The 20,062-nt window shown below is 40.4% G+C and overlaps 1 protein-coding gene across 4 annotated transcripts in view; it reads right to left on the bottom strand.

Moving 5' to 3' along the window:
• The window catches only part of PTBP1 (polypyrimidine tract binding protein 1), a 38,715-nt gene extending 19,191 nt beyond the window's left edge, over positions 1-19,524 (bottom strand). Inside the window, exons 1-5 of one of the 4 annotated variants that reach the window (XM_070747361.1) lie at positions 19,390-19,524; positions 15,257-15,287; positions 5,394-5,469; positions 2,941-3,113; positions 2,613-2,759 (exon numbers count right to left, since the gene is read on the bottom strand). In XM_070747361.1, the coding sequence (XP_070603462.1) occupies positions 2,613-2,759; positions 2,941-3,113; positions 5,394-5,469; positions 15,257-15,287; positions 19,390-19,397 (435 nt within the window). In that variant the 5' untranslated portion in view covers positions 19,398-19,524. The remainder of the gene's footprint in view (positions 1-2,612; positions 2,760-2,940; positions 3,114-5,393; positions 5,470-15,256; positions 15,288-19,389) is intronic. The other 3 variants (XM_070747352.1, XM_070747371.1, XM_070747380.1) reach the window with 3 other exon arrangements.
• Between the last annotated feature and the right edge of the window lie 538 nt (positions 19,525-20,062).

The raw sequence follows: 20,062 nt of genomic DNA on the forward strand, positions 1-20,062 counted from the left end.
GTCATTAAGAGAGGACCTCATATGACCAGGAATTGCAAATTCCTGCCAGCTGCCAACAAGCGAAGCTGACAAGAGAAGCTTGCAAGTCCCAGTCACAACAAACCGTTTCTTAGATTTTACAAGCCAATGGGTGAACAGTACTATAGAGCTGTGGCATAGCTCAACATAGTCAGGCAACTATGTGTAGACTATACGGTGGGCTGGAATATGGGTGTGTACTACAGAGAACAAGATCCCTGGGATCTTATTTTGTATAGCAGGGGCCCTTGGAAGAAAAAACTATGGGAGAGGGAACAACCTTATCTGCTAGCTTCCCCATTGATTTTGCTTGTGGGAAGTCAGCAGGGAAGGTCGTAGATGGTAATCAGACGATCATGGGATGCTACAATCATTTAAGTAGGATGTCTGTTTAAAGGACTACTCAATTCAGGGCTGTTAAGGACTATTCGTTCAGTGCTGTCATTGAACAAGCGGTTGTTACCCAAGGACTAACCTATGTTTCACCTTAGCAATAATTATGAGATTAGCTGCAATACAATGTTTTCATGGTTAATTTTTAAAAAGTTGGAGTATAGGTCTGGCTCACCAAATCCCATTAAACATAGGAAAACATGCAGTCATATACATGTTTATTTAACACAGTAGCTATAAAACAAGACTCCAAACCAAATTATTGCCTTTAGCAAGAATTATTTTATTACAGGAGTCCCCAACCTGTGGGCTGTAGCCCACAACCGGGTCGTGGCTTATTCGCAACTGATGGGCTGGCCAATGCGTGGTGGGCACTAATATTCATAGCTTGACTCACGCCTGTTGCTCACAAATGAAAGATGTGCGTGTGTGCATACACCTGGCCCTCACACACACCCCTCCCCCTGGGCCAGGCTGCCAACCCAGAAAGTTTAGAAAACATTTTCATTATATATCCCCATATAAGCTTCTCTCAGCCTGTCATTTTTGTATTATTGTTTTTCAGACCTCTTATGTCAGAGTTGTTGATGTAAAATCTCGACAGTGGATCAAGTACATGAAAGAGTTTATTTTAAGTGGTCCATGTCAGAAATGAAACATACAGGTTCTGGTGTTTTCATCCAAGCATAGATCAAAAAGGAGTGGAGGGAGTCTAAGGACATTAGCAACAGTAATTCAAAGGAGCTATGGAGGAAGGGTCTGAGAAGATGAGGGCAGTCAAGTTGGTGAGACATGCTCTCCAGAGACACCAACACCAAGGAGGGAGGTACTAGAGAGGCAGATGGGCTGGTGTGATATGCCATATCAGGACATCTGTGACAGCATAAATTGAAAGGGAAGGCTAATGAGATATGTTATACTGTAAATAAGACATTGGCTGCTATACAAAATGAACAAATAAATAATCATGGGGAAATAATCACAGACTCAAGCTCAACCCGGATAAGACGGAGTGGCTGTGGGTTTTGCCTCCCAAGGACAATCCCATCTGTCCGTCCATTACCCTGGGGGGGGGGGGGAATTATTGACCCCCTCAGAGAGGGTCCGCAACTTGGGCGTCCTCCTCGATCCACAGCTCACATTAGAAAAACATCTTTCAGCTGTGGCGAGGGGGGCGTTTGCCCAGGTTCGCCTGGTGCACCAATTGCGGCCCTATCTGGACTGGGACTCATTGCTCACAGTCACTCATGCCCTCATCACCTCGAGGTTCGACTACTGTAATGCTCTCTACATGGGGCTACCTTTGAAAAGTGTTCGGAAACTTCAGATCGTGCAGAATGCAGCTGCGAGAGCAGTCATGGGCTTACCTAGGTATGCCCATGTTTCACCATCACTCCGCAGTCTGCATTGGCTGCCGATCAGTTTCCGGTCACAATTCAAAGTGTTGGTTATGACCTTTAAAGCCCTTCATGGCATTGGACCAGAATATCTCCGAGACCGCCTCCTGCCGCACAAATCCCAGCGACCGATTAGGTCCCACAGAGTGGGCCTTCTCCGGGTCCCGTCAACTAAACAATGTCAGTTGGCGGGCCCCAGGGGAAGAGCCTTCTCTGTGGCGGCACCGACCCTCAGGAACCAACTCCCCCCGGAGATTAGAACTGCCCCTACTCTTCCTGCCTTCCGTAAACTCCTTAAAACCCACCTTTGCCGTCAGGCATGGGGGAACTGAAACATCTTCCCCTGGGCATGTTTAATTTATATATGGTATGCTTGTGTCTATGTCTGTTAGTATATGGGGTCTTTTAAAATCTTTAAAATTTAAAATTTAGATTATTTATGATTTGTTTCCACGTGTTGTGAGCCGCCCCGAGTCTTCGGAGAGGGGCGGCATACAAATCTAAGTAATAAATAAATAAATAATAAATAAATAAATAAAATGAACAAGAAACATATTACAAGCTAAATAATGGGTGACAGCTTTGTCTTATTTATCCCGTGTATATATAAAATTAAAAATGATATGAAGATAAAAATAGAAATTAACTGAGTAAGAAAACGAAAAAAGGAAAACCAAAGAAAAGGCTGAAAGTATAAAAACAAAGAAGGAAAAAATATTCAAAATATTAGTTTCTGATCTTTAGCAGTTATAAATTCCATTATAAATTAACTTCTTGCTTGTAATATTCTAAATTTTGACTCACTGCTTGGTTTGGAGAATTATCTGTCTTCAATTCTTTGTGATTAGAAAATTGGATGTAGATCTGCTGACTCCGGAGGACAGGAGCAATTGTGGTGTAGTAGCTCACCATAGTATTAGCTGCCTCTTCTGTGTTCATTTCTATAAAAGCCTGGTAAAGGATTATAAGGAACAAAAAAAATGCATTTGCACAAAGATTTCTAATAACAATCTGTAAATTTATTTTTAAAAAGCTGTCTGTTCTCATATAGGCAAATAAATACAAAATAGAATCAAAAGGTTTGGAATAGCTAAACTAATTTATGTTTTTTAAAAATCTAAAAACGGCTTACCTGATTTTTTCCTTTTAACATTAATAGGTTTGTGACCTTCCCAAAAGGCAAACCCAAGGAAATAACCTCAGCTTCTGTCACGTCACTAGGTAATTTACGGATATGGATTACTCGAGATGGAACTCCTGCACTTCTGCTGTCACCTTTGAATTTTTTGCTGTCATTTCCATTGGCTACAAAAGATTACACAATAATAGGTGGTTTCCGATATAATGAAGACAAATAGTGCATTTATCACAGACTAGAAATTGAACACAATAAAAAGTTGCATAGTCACTTCACTGTTTCTGTTCAAAAGACTACTATATATTAACTTCCCTTTTAAGAGGTTCTAGCAAGCCCAATCATATTATAAATTAATCGGCTCCACTCTGCAGTTTGCTAGATTATAGTAGAAATGCACAATGTGATGCCCACCAGTGTATTTGCATACATCTCCCATCAATTTTTCATTTTTAAGCCTATCTCATATTTAAAAACTGGTATAGAACATCAAATTAACCAATACAAAATATAAAAGTTCCCCAGGGCTTCATTATTCGTAAGATTTACAGGCATCTTTTTAGAAAATAAAATGGCAGGTAGTTGTTTTACTTTGCCATAAAAAGCAAAGTTAAATTACAGTGCTACAGGATACCCTGGAGTCTAATGGATTCATGGGTATTAATCTTGCACACTATTTACAGTTCTCCCCCAGTGCAGCCATTTTGTAAATGTATATACTGTATACATCAACTCATAATAGCTATGTGATGAAAATTTGTATGACACAATTTCAAGTTTCCAAATATGCACATCAGCAAAAACTGTTACTTATGGGATAGACTAATTTATTCCAATGACATTGCTTAATATGGTTAATTATATTGACATGGCTACATAAGTACAGTATATACAAAAATAACCTGTACACTGTATAATTTTGTACACTGTATATACTGATAATCATAAAATTACCTTACCTTACTCATAATTTAAACCCAGTTGGAAATTTCACCTCCTACATAGATTTACCTCCATGTCTGTTTGCTGCAGGGCAACTTACAACCAACAGTAGCAATTTAAGACTGGCAACCAATGGTGCTGTAAAGCTATTACATACAGCTTAATAACATGTTCACTAGCTAATCACCTAGCCCTAATAACAGCAATTTCATAATGCTTCCATAATCACATAGTTGATCAATACAATAGCATTTTTATACTCCAATAGAGTTGGGCATGAGGCACTTAAGCATAGTTTCAATCCAAAGTTATCATGATCTAGACAGTGAGGGCAACTTTATAATTTAATTTTACTTTTAATTCAGTCACCTAGTTCTAAAGACTAATACCAGCAACAGAACGTACAAGGCAAGCAAACAAGCAAAAATAAGAAACTTATAATTAGCTGATCCAGAATGCAATGGTGCCAGTAGTGTTAGACATGACCCAGTATGTCCATGCTGCACCACTGCTTCACTGGTTATCAAATGGTTTCCAGGTACAGTTCAAGGTCTGGTTATCACTTTGGATTATTTGAAAGATCATCTTGCTTAACTGGCAAGATCAGGCATAGTTGGTGAGCTTGATGCCATCCATCAGGATCTAGAAAGGATGTTCTCTCATGAAACCTGCCTTCTGGGACAATATCCTCCCTTTTCCACCCCCACCCACCCCCAAAATCACGTAACCATCTTCCTGATTTTTCAAATGTCTTCAAAACTTGGGGTTTTGGGGTAAAGAGGTTGTAGAAGTGCTATTCGTTGTTTTTTGTATAATTTGGTGTAGGCTGTGTCTGGACATGCTTTTTTTGTTTTCTATTCTTTAAGCCGCCCAGTGCCAAGCGATCTCTTTAAACAAACAAGTAAGTAAGCAAATGCCAGACCAGTAAATATTGACTGGCTTTGTAAGACATGGTTAAATATTCAGAAGAAAATCATTTTGCAGCTACAGGGATTTCCAACAGAATGCCCAAAAGCTAGTCTTAAGAGTTCTCTGATGAAACAAGACTAGGCCCAACAGTGAAGGTCAGGAGAACAAAACCAAAATAAAACCTCCAGTCCATTTAAAACAAATACTATTCAGTTGCAAAACATCGAAAAATATTCTTTATACAGTGATCTTACCAGTGTATGTCACATACTGTATTCAGAAAATAACCCTTACATGAAGACAAGTCCATTTTGCAATAATTTGCTTTTCTCTGCAAATGGCTGTTACTTGTTCTGCTAGGCTATGCAAAATATTTCACCTGCATTAATCACCTATATAAACTTTGAGACATAATTTTAAGTATCAGCACTAGGGAATTTAGACTGCTGAAACTCTTTAATAAATGGCAGCAAAAGGTCCTTTGGAGCCAGTTGTTACCTAAGTGACTGGATGAAGTATTCAGGTTGCCTTAGAGGTCAATTTCCCCTGGCAAGTAAATGCTAAAGAAATGTTAAAATTCTTGGGGCTATCAATGTTACCTGCAGAAGCAGAGTTGCTGCTCATGATAAAGGGTCCGTTAGTGACACAAGTAGAAAAAAGTTCGTCAGATCCCCGCTGAAAGAGAAACAGAAAGGGGAAAAAAAGTAAGTTGACAGCACTTTGCTAATTTCTATTCAGGTGCTATGAAAACAAGAATTTAAAGTGGTAGAGAAACTGAGATGGGTGGAGAAAGTAAAGGGAAAGCTTGATATTCCACTCAACCCTACATATAATGGAATTGGCAAAAACATGTTAAGAACCATACAAGCAAGGAATAGAGCAACTCCAACAGTGCCCATAACCAAGAGTAAGATTTATATTCTGAAAATATAAGAAAAGAAACAATTTATTTGAATGATTGTTTAGGCTTCAGCCTTTCTCTCTTAAAACAAGAGAAGGACAAAGAGCCATAGTTTGCAACATGAAAGTAAAGTCAAGACTTAAAATTCAATCCACCTTGAAACAATTTTGTTTTATTTGAGTGAAATATTAGTGAAATAGTGGGATACTACTCCCATATGAAAAAAGAAATTCTTAAATGGACAGCAAAACTAATTAAAGCATGTGAAATTGAGTTCTTTCTCAAAATGCATTTTTCAAAAGCAGCATCTTTGCCCCAAAGGTGACAAAAAGGGGGAAGGCATTTATGGAGCACGGTTACTCAAGCTGCACTACAAAATTAACAAATCACATCTACTTGCTCTGTTGATATGAAAGTTAGGGGGTTAAAATCTTCAGATGCAAATAGGTCTGGGAATATTTTTAAGTTTAAGTTTTTTCTCAGGCAGAAAAAGCTTGGCATTAAATTACCCACCTCTTATTGTAAGAGGAATACCTATCTAATTTAGCAGAAATTTGGACAAAGCCTGATAGTCAATCAGATTGGTGAGATATCTAAATTGAAGCCGAAGGTTAGAGAATACATGCTGCATGTTTGCAAAAATAGTATCATTTCTCTACACCAGGGGTGTCAAACTCAAGGCCAGCGGGGTGCTTAGATCTGGCCCACCCACCCCCACCGAAAACAGTGAAGGACTGGCCCCTGGTGTATCTGCCAGCAAACATGGAACTCAGGAGGGCCGCACTGAGAGCCGTTTGCAGGAAGCTGTTGCAGCTCAAAACAGAGCCAGGTTTTCCTGAGTCCTCTCAGGCCACCATAGGCGTCTTCAATATGAGTGATGGTGAGCTGGCCATGCCTACTCTGCCCTCTGGTCAAACACAACCCTGGATGCAGTCCTCAGTTAAACAGACTTTGACACCCCTGCTCTAGACGCTCATTTGTACTTAGAAGGCAGATAAGGGAAATTAGAGAAAATTATTGACTAACAGGGCCTGCAAGTTATTAGATACATTGGAGCTTTCTAATCATAGCATCTTTGGATGAGCATGTTGAATGAGTAAATGGCAGGATTCTGCCTGCCCTTACTAAATCCCATTTGCTTTCTCAGTAATAGTGATTTAGTAACGCCTACATGTAAAAAAAAATGAGATTAAAGTGTGTCAAATCACTTTTCATTCACAGGCCCAATTAAGTCATCACATGTCCAGCATGATAATATCCTGGCCACACTCTGGAATGTATATTGAAAGGATGGCCACTGCTGCTGAAGAACAGTACCTTGAAATCTCCTGTAATGTGCAGGAGTTTGCAGTTAGTCATGGCAATAATAGAGGGCATTGCCTTAAATTTTGCAGCCAATATCTATTTTCTCTATTGCTGCCTCAAAAACAGTTTCCACAGATTGTAACATTTGCACAAAAAATTCATATCAAGAAATGTGATTTCTATATGAAAATTCCATTTTAATATCACCCCACCCCCAGAAAAGCAGCATTCCAAAATACAGTTATGCTGTATATGTAATCCACTCAACTAGTGACACCTGCATTGTGTGCAGGCAAGTCCTTCATTTACTACAAAAAATGAGTCAAACACTTGCATTGCTAAAGAAGACAGTTGAATTTTGCCTCCATTTTAACTTTTCTTGCCACAGATGTCAAGTTAGTTACATGCTTATTAAAGTGACTCTAGCTTCCACATTGATTTTGCTTGTCAGAAGATCAGAAAGGTGATCACATGACCCAGGGATAAATACATGCCAATTGCCAAATGGCCAAGTTTTTATCACACGACCACAGGGATGTTGCAATGGCCATTTGTGGGGGGAAAACGCAAGTCATTTCTTTCAAGACTGTTGTAACTGCGAATGGTCACTAAACAAATGGCTGTAAGTTAAGACTCCCTATATCTCTAAAACAAAATCAGAGTTAAAATGGGTTCTTTGTTGGCTGGTGGCAGCTAAGGAGAGTCAGGGAAGGTGCTGAGAAGATTGAAGGCGAGGCTAGTGCCATATGCAGCAATGAAATACTACCATTGTCTGAAAAAATGAAATAAAGAATAAGTGCTAGGAAATTTTGGGGGTAGGTGAGCCACTAGGCTGGGCCATGCAGAAAGCAACTCAGATGAGGAAGGGTTCAGGGCCCAGCAGCCTTGACCTACCAGTGTCTGGATTTTGTTTTATCAGACTCTTGAAAACAGTTGCAGTTTTGCCAAGCAAGGTCTGACCCCAGCAGAACTTATGGAATGCAGTGATTTGTTCCAAGTTTGAAATAAAACAATGTTTCCATTCCATGAATACCCTAGTTTTTTACAGAAAAGTGCTGATGTACACATTTATTAAATGTTTCTGATAGTTTAGAACATTTTAGAACAGCTGGACAAATAAGCTAGAAGCACTTGTCCATACTGCAGTAAAAAAGCAAAACATTTCAAATTTTAATAAAAACCTGGGCTAAAGTATTTTTATATAAACCTATTTTAGCATCATTTTGTTTTTAAAGCAAAAAACCAAACAAACAAAAAAAATCTATTAAAACAGAAATGCTCAATCCTACTATGAATTAATTTTACAACAACTTTCATCTGCAACTTAAGAATGCAAGAAACTGCTTTTATCTCAAGGTAACCTCATGGAGACATCATGCAATTTGCTGGGTTTAAACTATGGTTCCCCTCTAACCATTTCCTCTCTAAGCATGCATCCTTGCCATTATTTGGTTCCCAATTCCAATACTAACCATGCCCAATGATTTTAAAAAAATCAGCCACATTGGCTGATTGAGGAATACAGTATTGAGGAACAAAATAACATAAACCACTTTTAAAACCAGAAATCTCTCCTTTTATTATTTATAACTAATTTTTTTTCTGAGATTTTCAATGTGGGCAGAAAAAGATTCCTGGCTATGGCATACATTGAACATGATTAATATTTGGATTAGATTAGAAAACTTGCCTCCAATGATTTTAGATTGAATTATGTGCTCTACTAACTCCAGCTAAGCCAAGACATCTTCTAAAATTCTAATACAAATGCTATATTCTTGGATCACATTCCCTACCTTTATTGTTTAGAGGTGGGTGTGTGTACATGCACATTCAAACTTGGAGCATAGTATTCATTACTTCAAAGTAAAGAGGTAGATCAATTTTAAGCAAGGGATAGAACTGATGCCTTTTATAATATCGTAGACTTTCCATACACTCTTATCATTATCGTTGGTGCTTGGGAATTTTGCAAATCTGGAAGACAATGGGCGTCCTTCCCCACCTCTTCAACTGTTGGTCCTGTTGGGTCCTCAGCTGTTAATCAATTTTTGTCCTATCTTTCATCAAGGTCTCTTGACTGCTCAATAGCACAATTCTCTTCTGCTGTATTACCCTCCTTAGCCTTCTCAGGCTTGGCCTTACCCTTCCAGTTACTATAGAGACAAGTCATAAAATAAACCTCTACCCTGAATGGATCTGAAGGGTGGGGCTGTCAAATGGCTCAGAGTTCTTGAACTCAGAATAATCAAAGTTATGCAGTCTTTCTTGTCTGATACAGAACGCCACACCTAGATTTACAGCTGCTAACATTTACAAGCGCATTGCACTGCAAGATTCTCTTCCAAACCAAGTTTTAATGATTTTATTTCATTACAAGGAACACAGAATTTGCTTACATATTCATGCACATTTATTGTTAAACGTTTACTAAGTTTGCACAAATCAGACTACAAAATATTCAACATACTATGGCAAAATGAACTGCAACATAGCAGTGTCTAGTCTAGTTAAATGTTTCTGTTGAAATTTCCAATCTGTTCCACTGGATAATGTTGGAAATGAAAACATTGTGCTACTAGGACCCCAACAGGATGTCTGTTTTGATATGATACAGGATAGACAAAGATAGATGTGGCGACAATTCTTATCACACTGAATCAAAAGACTGGCAGTTACAAATGAAACTATGAACATTAATTTCAGCTCAAATTGGTTCAATTATGACAACATCCCACCCAAAAATAACTGTATGTAGCAGCAGGGCTCCAGCACAAACACTTGGCTCTGGTCTAATTGTAAAAATTGACACAAGCTTGGTTAGATTATAAAGCTTGCTTTATTGAAAAATGGACGTTGGTCTTACCTGATACACCTCTTTTACAATGGTGGATATAGCAGCCATGCATGGCTTAATCCTCTTTGCTCGATGATTGGACTGAGTCTGCCAAAGCTTCTATTTAAGTTGCTGACATACTTTCTGGTCCCAGTTCGAAACTAAGCAAAGTTGTGCTACAGCCATTATAATATACAATCTCAACACCCAGACAAGGGAGGGGCTGGCTGCTATATCCACCATCGTAGAAGAGGCGTATGAGGTAGGACCAACGCCCTTCTCCCTCATGGTGGATATAGCAGCTATGCATGGGATATACATAAACTTAATGTCCACAATGGGATGGCCTTGTACTTTGGTGGTCTCAATCTCTCACTACTTGTTGAAGAACCCTGTCGCCAAATACTATCTCTGCTGATGCATATGAATCAATTTTGTAATGACGTACAAACGATGTGGGAGAAGGCCAGCACACCTCCTTGAGCAAGGCCTGGGTTGCCCAAGTTGCAGCTGTGCTTCTAGTTGAATGAGCAGTAAGCCATGAAGGAGGTATTTTAGCTTTCATTTCATATGCATTAAGATATAAACAAAGCCTCAGACTTCCTGAAGTCCTCCTTGTGCCTAATGTATATATGCTGTGACCTGCGCACATCCAATGTATGTCTGGTCTTTTCTTTAGGATGTACTTGGTGCGCACAAAAGATGGGGATGAAATGTTGTGTTGACTTTGGGCAAAAAACTGGGACCCAAGCGTAATACCACTTTGTCTGCATGGAAAATGCATAAATCCTCCTGAATTGACAGAGCTGCTAGTTCAGACACCCTCCTGGCTGATGTAATTGCCACTAAGAATGCCACCTTACATGTGAGATTACATAAGGAGGCTTCTCTGAGTGGCTCATACGGGCCCACTGTTAGGGATTTCAATATCTTGGGCAAGTCCCAAGTTGGGTAATGATCTATTAGCGGTGGGGCAATAAGTGTAGCGGCTTGAAGAAACCTTTTAATGTGTGGGTTATGGGATATTGATCCATAAGGGTCTCCTTTTATGACAGTTGCCAAGGCTGCCACTTATCTACGCAAGGTATTAGGACTGAGACTGAGATAGGAGGTTGATTTCTGCCCATGAACTAATCTGTTGAGCTCCCAACATTAATGTTTTGGACTTCATCCCACCATGTCAATTTACATGAGTTCTTGACCATGATTTTGTCGGTCGTTAACAAGACATGATGTCTGGAGAGATGGTGTTGGAAATGCTGAAGCGTTAGATAGCTTTCAGCTCCAGCATACTGATGCTGAATTTGCTCTCTTCCTTGGACCATCAGCCTTGTGTTATCTGTGATTCCAGGTGAACCCACCAGATCCTATAAGACTGGTGTCTGTGGTGAGGACAAAGGAGCGGTTGCAGTTGTTTTTTAAAAGTTTGAGTATTGACTCACTGCAATTGCAGCTTTGCTGCTAGTGCCTAGGCCACAGGCCCAAAGTGTGTATGCTATTACTATTGCCGCCTGGCTTTTGGCAAATCCAAAATGGTAGGCACGACTGTCCACCCGCCAAAGAGGGGGGCTGTTGCTGGTATTTCCTTCTGGAGTTGAATTGAGGGAAATTGAGGATAATTCAGCAGCATTTTTGAGACCCTGAGAGTTCCACAGGGTCTGAATGAGGAGAGGGGAAGCTGATGAAAAGGAATTATTTACTGCTATAAAATTCCCTCCCCCTTTGAGGGCGCTAGCAGCTGCTCGCACTCCAGTAATGCCCAAGACTTAAGATTGGAACAACCTTACAAAAGGAGTAATCATTCACTTGAAAACTTCTCTTTCTTTTCAAACTACACCTAGACTAAGAGGAGCTGTAGCATAACTGTCCTAGCTGAGCCACTGAGAAAAAGAACTGGAGCCAGGAAGTACATCAGCAACATAAGCAGAAGCTTTGGCAGGCTCAGACCAATCACCGAGCAGACAGGATTAACCCATGCATGGCTGCTATCGCCACCATGAAGGAAAATAAATAAATTTTCAAGGTTATCAGAACTATTGTTGAGTAGAATGTTCCTTTACTTGATACCTGTTTATCTACTTCTAGCCTCTTATTGAGACAAAGATACCTTTCTTGTTAAACTTCAGGGATACAAAAAATGTTTTAATCTTAACCATTCAGATTTCTGGAAGATAACTACAATTCTAAAATGCTCCTTAATTTGCAAAACAACCATTGGATTTAGTACTGAATTAGGCTAGAATAATTTGATTCCGCATTTCATCTAAACTAGCCTATAACATGAAGTCATAAGAAGAGTTAATATGTTCGGCCATAACACACGTTTATGAATTTATGTAAAATTTATATGTCTACGGACCTTACAAATGAAGTGGGGTGACTAACAAAAACTAAAACCCTCATTAACACTAGCCAATTAACACAAAGTGGCTTTCTAAAACACAATTCCACCAGCAGTTATGTGAATATAGCAGTCAAATATTTAAGCCTAGTTTAACTTTGTCTTTCCCCCTATCATCTCATTTCTCATTTTAAAATTAAATAGCCATATTTTTTTTCATGAATTAAAGGGTTAATTTTTGCAGAAAACTGACAAAGATGCTTATTCCACATGCTTTCCATATTTTCAAACTGAGAAGCATTAGTTAATATTTCTTTATGTCAACACATGTGGCTCACATATGTGGTAAAGCCTGTTACAGCAGGCCCACCAAGAGCCAACTTGTAATAGAACTGAAGATGCACATTAAGGCCTGGAATGTCTCCACTAACATTCTTGGCTTGTGGCCTGAAGCCATATTCTGTGTTTCCATGGCAAAGATCCTCGTCTCTGTACAACAGTAGGTCTATCTAGCCTGACAGAGTGAATGCTCTCTAACAAGGTCAAGGCAGAGTGTAATGAAGCGCATTTACTGAGCCTGAACTACTTCTGCAATAATATAGATATCCCAAGTCTGTTTTTGCAATGAGAGCATAAATTTCATGCCAAGTCAGCGAACTATATTTTCCATAGTTAAAGATGATATGAGGCACAACTTTATAATATACTTTATCGAAGTCTGAGGCAAGAACCATAGAATCATAAGACCGAAAAGCCTCCTGTCCAAGGCAGGAATCCTTATTCTATCTCAGATGGTTGACCAATCTTTTCTTGAAAATTTCCAACAACACTCTGAAGGCAAGCTGTTCCAATGATTGTTCAATCAGGAAATTTCTCCTTAGTTCCAGGTTGGATCTTCCTCTGAGGAGCTTCCACCAATCACCCCTTGTCCTGCCCTCAGCTGCTTTGAAGAACAGATCAGTTCCTCTTCCTTGTGACAACCCTTCTAAGTATTGAAAGATGGCTATCATGTCATCCCGAAACCTCTTCATTAGACTAAACATATGTAGCTTCCTAAGTTGATCATTATATGGATTAGCTTTCATATCCTTCATCTTTGCTGCTCTTCTCTGCAATCAAAATTGCTTATTATTTAACTTCTTGGATTTTTAAATTTCACTTGAGAAACTCTTCTTCGGTAAAATAAATCTTTTAACAATTGAAAAAAGCTGTACAAAATACCCCAAGCATTTCAACTATTTCAGAATTCAAGCAGCCTTCAACATAACCAGTATAGCATAATTTTCAAAATTAAGAGTTTTTTTCCTCCACAATTCAGATTTTAATCACAACACCCTTCCCTTCCTGCTTACCAATTTGAATATAATTCTAATAAATTTAATTGACTGGAAATCTTGCTGACCAGAAGATTCACATTTCATAGACACCGTATTTCCCTGAAAATGCGCCATGTCCTGAAAACAAGCCTGAAGTTTGGGGTGGGCGTTGCCAGCACAGGAGGCAGCCTTTCCCTGGTCAGCTAATGGCAGCAGGGCCCCATAATCAGGACTTGCAGATCAGCTGAGCTGCCTCTTCTTTCTATATCTCCCCAGTGTTCTTGGAGCTAGCCTGCCTCCCATCCATGCCCCTTGCCTGCAAACTTCCACCTCACTTGCAAGAGAGCAGGCATCTCTTGCCCCATAGTATCCACCCAGCCAGAACACCTCACCCCGACCAAGTGGTAAGAGGCTGCCTGCTGCTGCGTCTTCCAGGAGTGTCCGCTTTGGGAGTGCGCTTCCAACTCTATGATTCCAGCTCCATACGGAACTGCAGCTCTTTTTGCCACCTCTCTGCCCCAGCATCCAGTGGCAGGCCCAACCGACCTCTTCTCTACTTCCAGTGGCTTCCAGTCATGGTTTATGTCTTGCGACCCTGCCTGCCCACCCCCACCCCCACCCTGCCATCTCCAAATTGCACCCCACTGCAAGATGCGCAACTTTCAAGAGTTTGGCAGCTCTGTCGCATCTCTTAGCCAGTCTCTGCAAGGAAGCACCTTGCACAGCAAATAAATCATTTTGGGGGGAATACGAGAAATTATTAATTGCTCACACTCACGAGAAGTTTTTCTTTACCCATGCAAGATGTTTCCCTGTAGAGACTGACCAAGAGATGCGATGGAGCTACCAGACTCCGGTAAGATGCACATCTCACAGCCTGACATGGCCATATTTCATGGATCAAAAGAAAATAAGACCCTATCTTATTTTGGGAAAAACACAGTAGCAACACATTAATGTTCCACAGCCAAGAGATGAGATGCATTCTCCGAACACCTATTTCTCATTACCTTTGCTGATATGTGTTTACTCATCAATTGTCATCTCTATAATTAATGGTGATAAATCTAGGGCCAAAAATATCCAGATCATGTTTTGTTGTGTTCAAAGATGTTTGACTAGTTTTTAATTAAGAACCTGCCTTTCAGCAGACTTCTCAATAAGCACTGAGAAAACTTGAAAGTTTAAAAAAATTATTTCCCACAAACAGAACTGTTTATCAAACTGAGTTATTGTTTATCAAACTGAGTTACCTTCTTTGCACTAATCTATCAAAGACTTCTTACATATCATCAAATATCCCTTAAGCCAGTGTTTCCCAACCTTGGTCACTTGAAGATATCTGGACTTCAACTCCCAGAATTCCCCAGCCAGAATTCTGGGAGTTGAAGTCCAAATATTCACACAATTCTGGCACGTTCTTCTCTAATTCCACTATTACTCTGCATACTTTGCAAATAATGCAATATTTTCTTTTGGAATTTTTCAGTCTAGAAGATTGGATGAGGGGAAGTTGCTTTCCAAAAGTCTGTGCAGTATTAGCAATGTTCCAAAAATGTCTTCATGAAATCTGTCCCCCTGGAATATAGCAACCCCCCCCCTCCCAAAAAAAGCACTACACAATATCAATGTGATAATTACAATAGAAATCTCATTTCATTAATAAAGTCATTCAGAAACCTAGGTCTTAAAATAGCTTGATTGTGTGAGAATGGTTTTACAACATGTAGTTGCTGAAAAAATGAGGAATTAAAAAAACCTACCTTTGTTCCAACTGTTATATCTTGGACAATGCTGTAAAAAAAGGAAAAGATTATATAGTTAGACGATTTACATGTATACATCAAATATATGTGAATTAAAATAAAGCGAAATGTATTGTAGCAGACAATACAGGCTTAAAAAGGAAGATACATATCTCCCAGTAAGACTACTGCAAATACCACAAAAATGGTTCTTCCTAAGAATTAAGACTTCAGACTACATTCAAGCCAAATATACAGTATTTCAATACATAAAAGCCACATCTCCATATGCTTAAAACAAGTTGGAGAAACTGAATGAAATAAATTCTTCTGAACTTGAAAAAAGGTACTCCACCCAACTCTATATAGTTCAGAGAAGTAGGCTTTTGAATATGATAATGCTTCCCACATCAAATTAAGCTTTATGGTAGTACAAGGTTAATTGTTCCTGCAGATGTATAACTACATCTAAAACCTGACTTTCAAGACTAAATAACAAGGCTGCACCCTTTGTTTTAAATCTGATGCATTAAGTAAGGTTTTTTTTATATCCTGGATTTAATGAACTCATCAGCCCTCACTCTGGAGCCTGCAACAGTTTCAACACATCCTATGTTCTCTCGGCAGCCGGGCAGCCCTAAGGGAACAGACACTGCCCCTGCATGCACATATTACACACCCCTTTCCCAGCATTAGCACTGCACATAAGAATTTCCATGAATGAAGCTGAAGTAGTAGTCACAAGGACAAAGAAATACATGGGGAAAGAACAAAGGCTGCATAAAAGGCTTTAAGTTCTTTGAAGAAATGTCACGATTGTTCTTATTGCTGTTTATTTGCTTTAATCAGCCTGGGTCATTACAGATATTAAACTCAATGATATATGCTACACAATTGGTATCCCACTACATAATACGACAGATGTTTGATTTCTATCTCCCACAATTCTTGCTCTTATTTAGGTTAGATGGATTATGGAAATGCCCAATACCCCAGGGACATGAACCATTATTCTATGGTGTCTGACAAATTTAGTATTTTCATGACTGATAAATCCTTTCAGAAACACCACCAAAAACAATTGCAAACTACTGCATACCATCAGTGCATTTTTCTATAGCTTTTCTTGAAAAATAAGGTGTAAAAATGTAAAAAATAAGTCAGAAGCCTTTGGCGCCAGGGACTGGTTTCGTGAAGTTTTCTTCATAGACTGGAGGGGATGTAGTTGTATGTGTAGCTTGCATCCAGCAGATGCAACTTTGCTTGTCTGCCTGGCCCGGTTTCTAGCATGCCATGCATGGCCTGATGCCAGTCCAGAGATCAAAGGTTGGGGACCCCTGTATTAAGTCACCAAAACGTTTACTGTATCCATTTTAGCTTCAGAAGCTGACTGATAAAAAGCGACACTGGCAATATAGACACCATCTAATTTATTATTGCAGAAATTATTCTTTATACTTTCACAAACAATTTTGATTGGCCTCACAGCACCAGTCTCAACAATGATCCCTTTTTGCCTGCCACAATCAACACACATCTTATTTTCTTCATTTCTGCCTTCAAAACAGGCTCTTTTATCTCATGACCACTACTGTTTACTCAAGAGCCCTTAATGAAGAACTTCATTAAAGACCTTGTGAAAATCCAAGTACAGCATATTGAAAAGTGTTGCTGACACAATCAAATAATGGAACAAAGTTTATCCTTATAGAAGACAATTCTTTTAGGAATGTTTGTTCACTATGCGTTGTTTATTTTTCTTTCTGCTACTGACAGTTTGCTTAGCCTTAGAACTACCCAGCTTATAGTTTTCCAGGTATCCTATAGGCCTCTTTAAAATATTCTGCTAGGGTCAGAAATTTCACATTTGGGCTTTTTAAAAAATCAGTATTTGTTGATTCCATTTACTTTGGGTTTTCTGCAGGTATTAGTTGGTGGATAATGATTCATTAGCTATTTATACCTGAGCTGGTCTTAATAATACAAAATATATGTAAACTTGCTCCCTGCTTTTTTTTTACAGGAGTTTCATTTTTAAAATGAACAGAAATACATAAACAATACACTGCAGATTTCATATTACAATTGTTAATTGTTCTTAAGCCTTTAATGAGCAAAATTAAATTATTTGAATAACGATGTGATAGGGAACTGCATTGAAGGGAGAAGGACATTACTAGGTTTCACTCAGAAAATATTTGAAACAAGAAAAAAAATTAAGGCAAGTGACCTAGGATTCAAATGCAACTTTGATTTTTAAAAGGTGGGTGTCACGGAATAAAAATCAATTAGATGAAAGAACCTACTCTGAATACAAAACATCACATCATCATCAGGAATTGCATCACAACTGAACATTCAAAGGTAACTTATTAGAAAGCTTATACAAATTATCTTCATTTCCCCCACATCACTTATCTTCCCCTCCACAACTTACTCTTTTAAGCTAAATGGATCCACCAATTGTGTCCATGTCCAATCACCCCATTTAAAAAAAAAAAAAAATTCCAAACATACTTTAACTCTCCATACATGCCTCCAACTTTTTTGGGTCACTGTTCAGCATACATACATGCATTGGCATCCTTCAGTCTCAAAAGACCATGGTATCATGTTCTGCATTCCCCAAAGCATGAAGCCCGTGTAAAAAAAAAGGGGGGGAATATACCTATTTTCTTTAATGCACGTGGTTTAAGTCTCTTCGCCTCTCTCCAGAATTATTTGGTCTTTTTAAGACATAAGAGAAGCAAGAGTGGGGATTAGGGCGGAGGCAGAAAAGGGGGGGGAGAAACCCTTTAGGCCAATTAATATCCGGGCGACGGAAGGCGGCCAAATGTGGGAAGGGGCGTGGCCATAGCACGAGGCAGCCGAACCCAGCAGCAACTAACTGGAGAGTTGATTTTTAAAAAAAAAATAAATGAGAAGCGAGGAAAAGGGGAGAGGACCGGGCGGGTCCATATCCGCCCATATCCGAAACGTTGAGCAATTCACTCCTTTGGGACTTTTGATTAAAACGGGGTGGGGGGGAGAGAGAAGAGGAGGAACTGTGTTCAGTTCTGGAGACCTCCCCTACAAAAAGATAGATAAAATTGAAGGGGTCCAAAGACGGGCTACAAAAATGGTGGAAGGTCTTAAGCATAAAACATATCTGGAAAGACTTCGTGAACTCAATCTGTAGTCTGGAGGACAGAAGGAAAAGGGGGGACACGATCGAAACATTGAAATATGTTAAATGGTTAAATAAGGTTCAGGAGGGAAGTGTTTTTAATAGGAAAGTGAACACAAGAACAAGGGGACACAATCTGAGGTTAGTTGGGGGAAAGATCAGAAGCAACGTGAGAAAAAATGATTTTACTGAAAGAGTAGTAGATCCTTGGAACAAACTTCTAGGAAACGTGGTTGGTAAATCCGCAGTAACTGAATTTAAACATGCCTGGGATAAACATATATCCATCCTAAGATAAAATACAGGTCTTTTTCCGTCGTCAATCTTCTGTTTCTATGAAATAGGAGGTGAAACCGCGGGACAGTTACTCTAACCCGGCAAACCCCAGGTCGGAAACAACACGAGCTTCCTCTCCCACCACCACCACCAAACCGAGCACATTCCTAAATTATAGAGCAACCGGAGGGGGGGGGGGGAGACCACGTTGAGAACAACCACGAATCATATGCGGGAAATGCTGGGGCGGAAAAGGACTGGAAAAAGACGAGAACTCGAGGTCCAGAATACAGTACTGTACTCAGATTTAGGTCGCGCGCGGGAAGCGTGGCTGGCGCGCACGCGCGCGGAGCCCGCGAGCGAGGAAAAAGGGGGGGAGGGGGAAGTGATGGCGGTGCAGAACTTTGATGGGGGGGAGGGAGGAGGGTAAAATTCCCGTAGAGGGAAGCCTTGCGAATGACTGTACGCGTCGTCCCCAGGTCTCTTTTCAATCCCGTTTCCCAGAACTCGGCCAAAGTTTTTTTGCCCTGGTGCGAGTTGGCCTAGTTTCCGCCTTCCCCTGCGCGCCTGAGTTCTCTCACAACACGCCGGACGGAGAGCGGCCGCTCCCTCGCCTCAAGTGAGGCGACCCGGCCGCCTCATTTCCCCGAAACTATATCGCCTCACAACTTTATACCGTCCCCGCGACCTCGTCGTTGTTGCTGCTTACCCGTCCATGGCACACGAAGGCAACCCGAAGGGAAGCGGGACTGCAGGCGCCGGAGTAGCAGGAGCGGATCCAACGGCTACGTGTTATATAGACTCACAAAATGGCGGCTGGGAAACGCTCCTCCCCCTCGACTCCTTTCCCGACGCTGGAAACTGATTGGATGCTTGGCCTGTCGCTCGGACGGCGGCAGGCAACCGAACATCGCCGTTTCGGCCCAGCGCGAGCCAACTGGGGTTTCTCATTGGTGGAAACAAGCGACGGGTGGGGGTGGGGGCAAGCTGGACTCCGGATCGTGGCTTGGATTGTCCGCCCGTGGGATTGGCGGGGCCTTCTTGAGCTCTGGCGGTGAAGACGGGGAGCGGCCATCTTAAAAGAGGTGGGAGGGTTGGGATTTTTTTTTTTTTTAAAAAAAGGTTCCCTCCGCTGTTTGAACCCGGTCTTGTCCCGGCCGCCATTGTGGCTACGGGCAAATGAATCCAGAGGGCCACTTGCTCTCCAGACGGCCATAGTCGGATAATTGGAAAGCCAGGGATTGAAGCCTTGGCGGCTCTTTTTAAAGGTGGCAGAACCATAGTTTGTCGGGAAAGATCTGCTGAAAGACTTTTTAAAAGTTGGCCGGCCAACTTTTTTCGGATCAAAAGGACTCGGATTACTACACTACTTGGACCAAATG

The sequence above is a fragment of the Erythrolamprus reginae genome, chromosome 1, assembly GCF_031021105.1.
Source record: "Erythrolamprus reginae isolate rEryReg1 chromosome 1, rEryReg1.hap1, whole genome shotgun sequence".
NCBI lineage: Eukaryota > Metazoa > Chordata > Lepidosauria > Squamata > Dipsadidae > Erythrolamprus > Erythrolamprus reginae.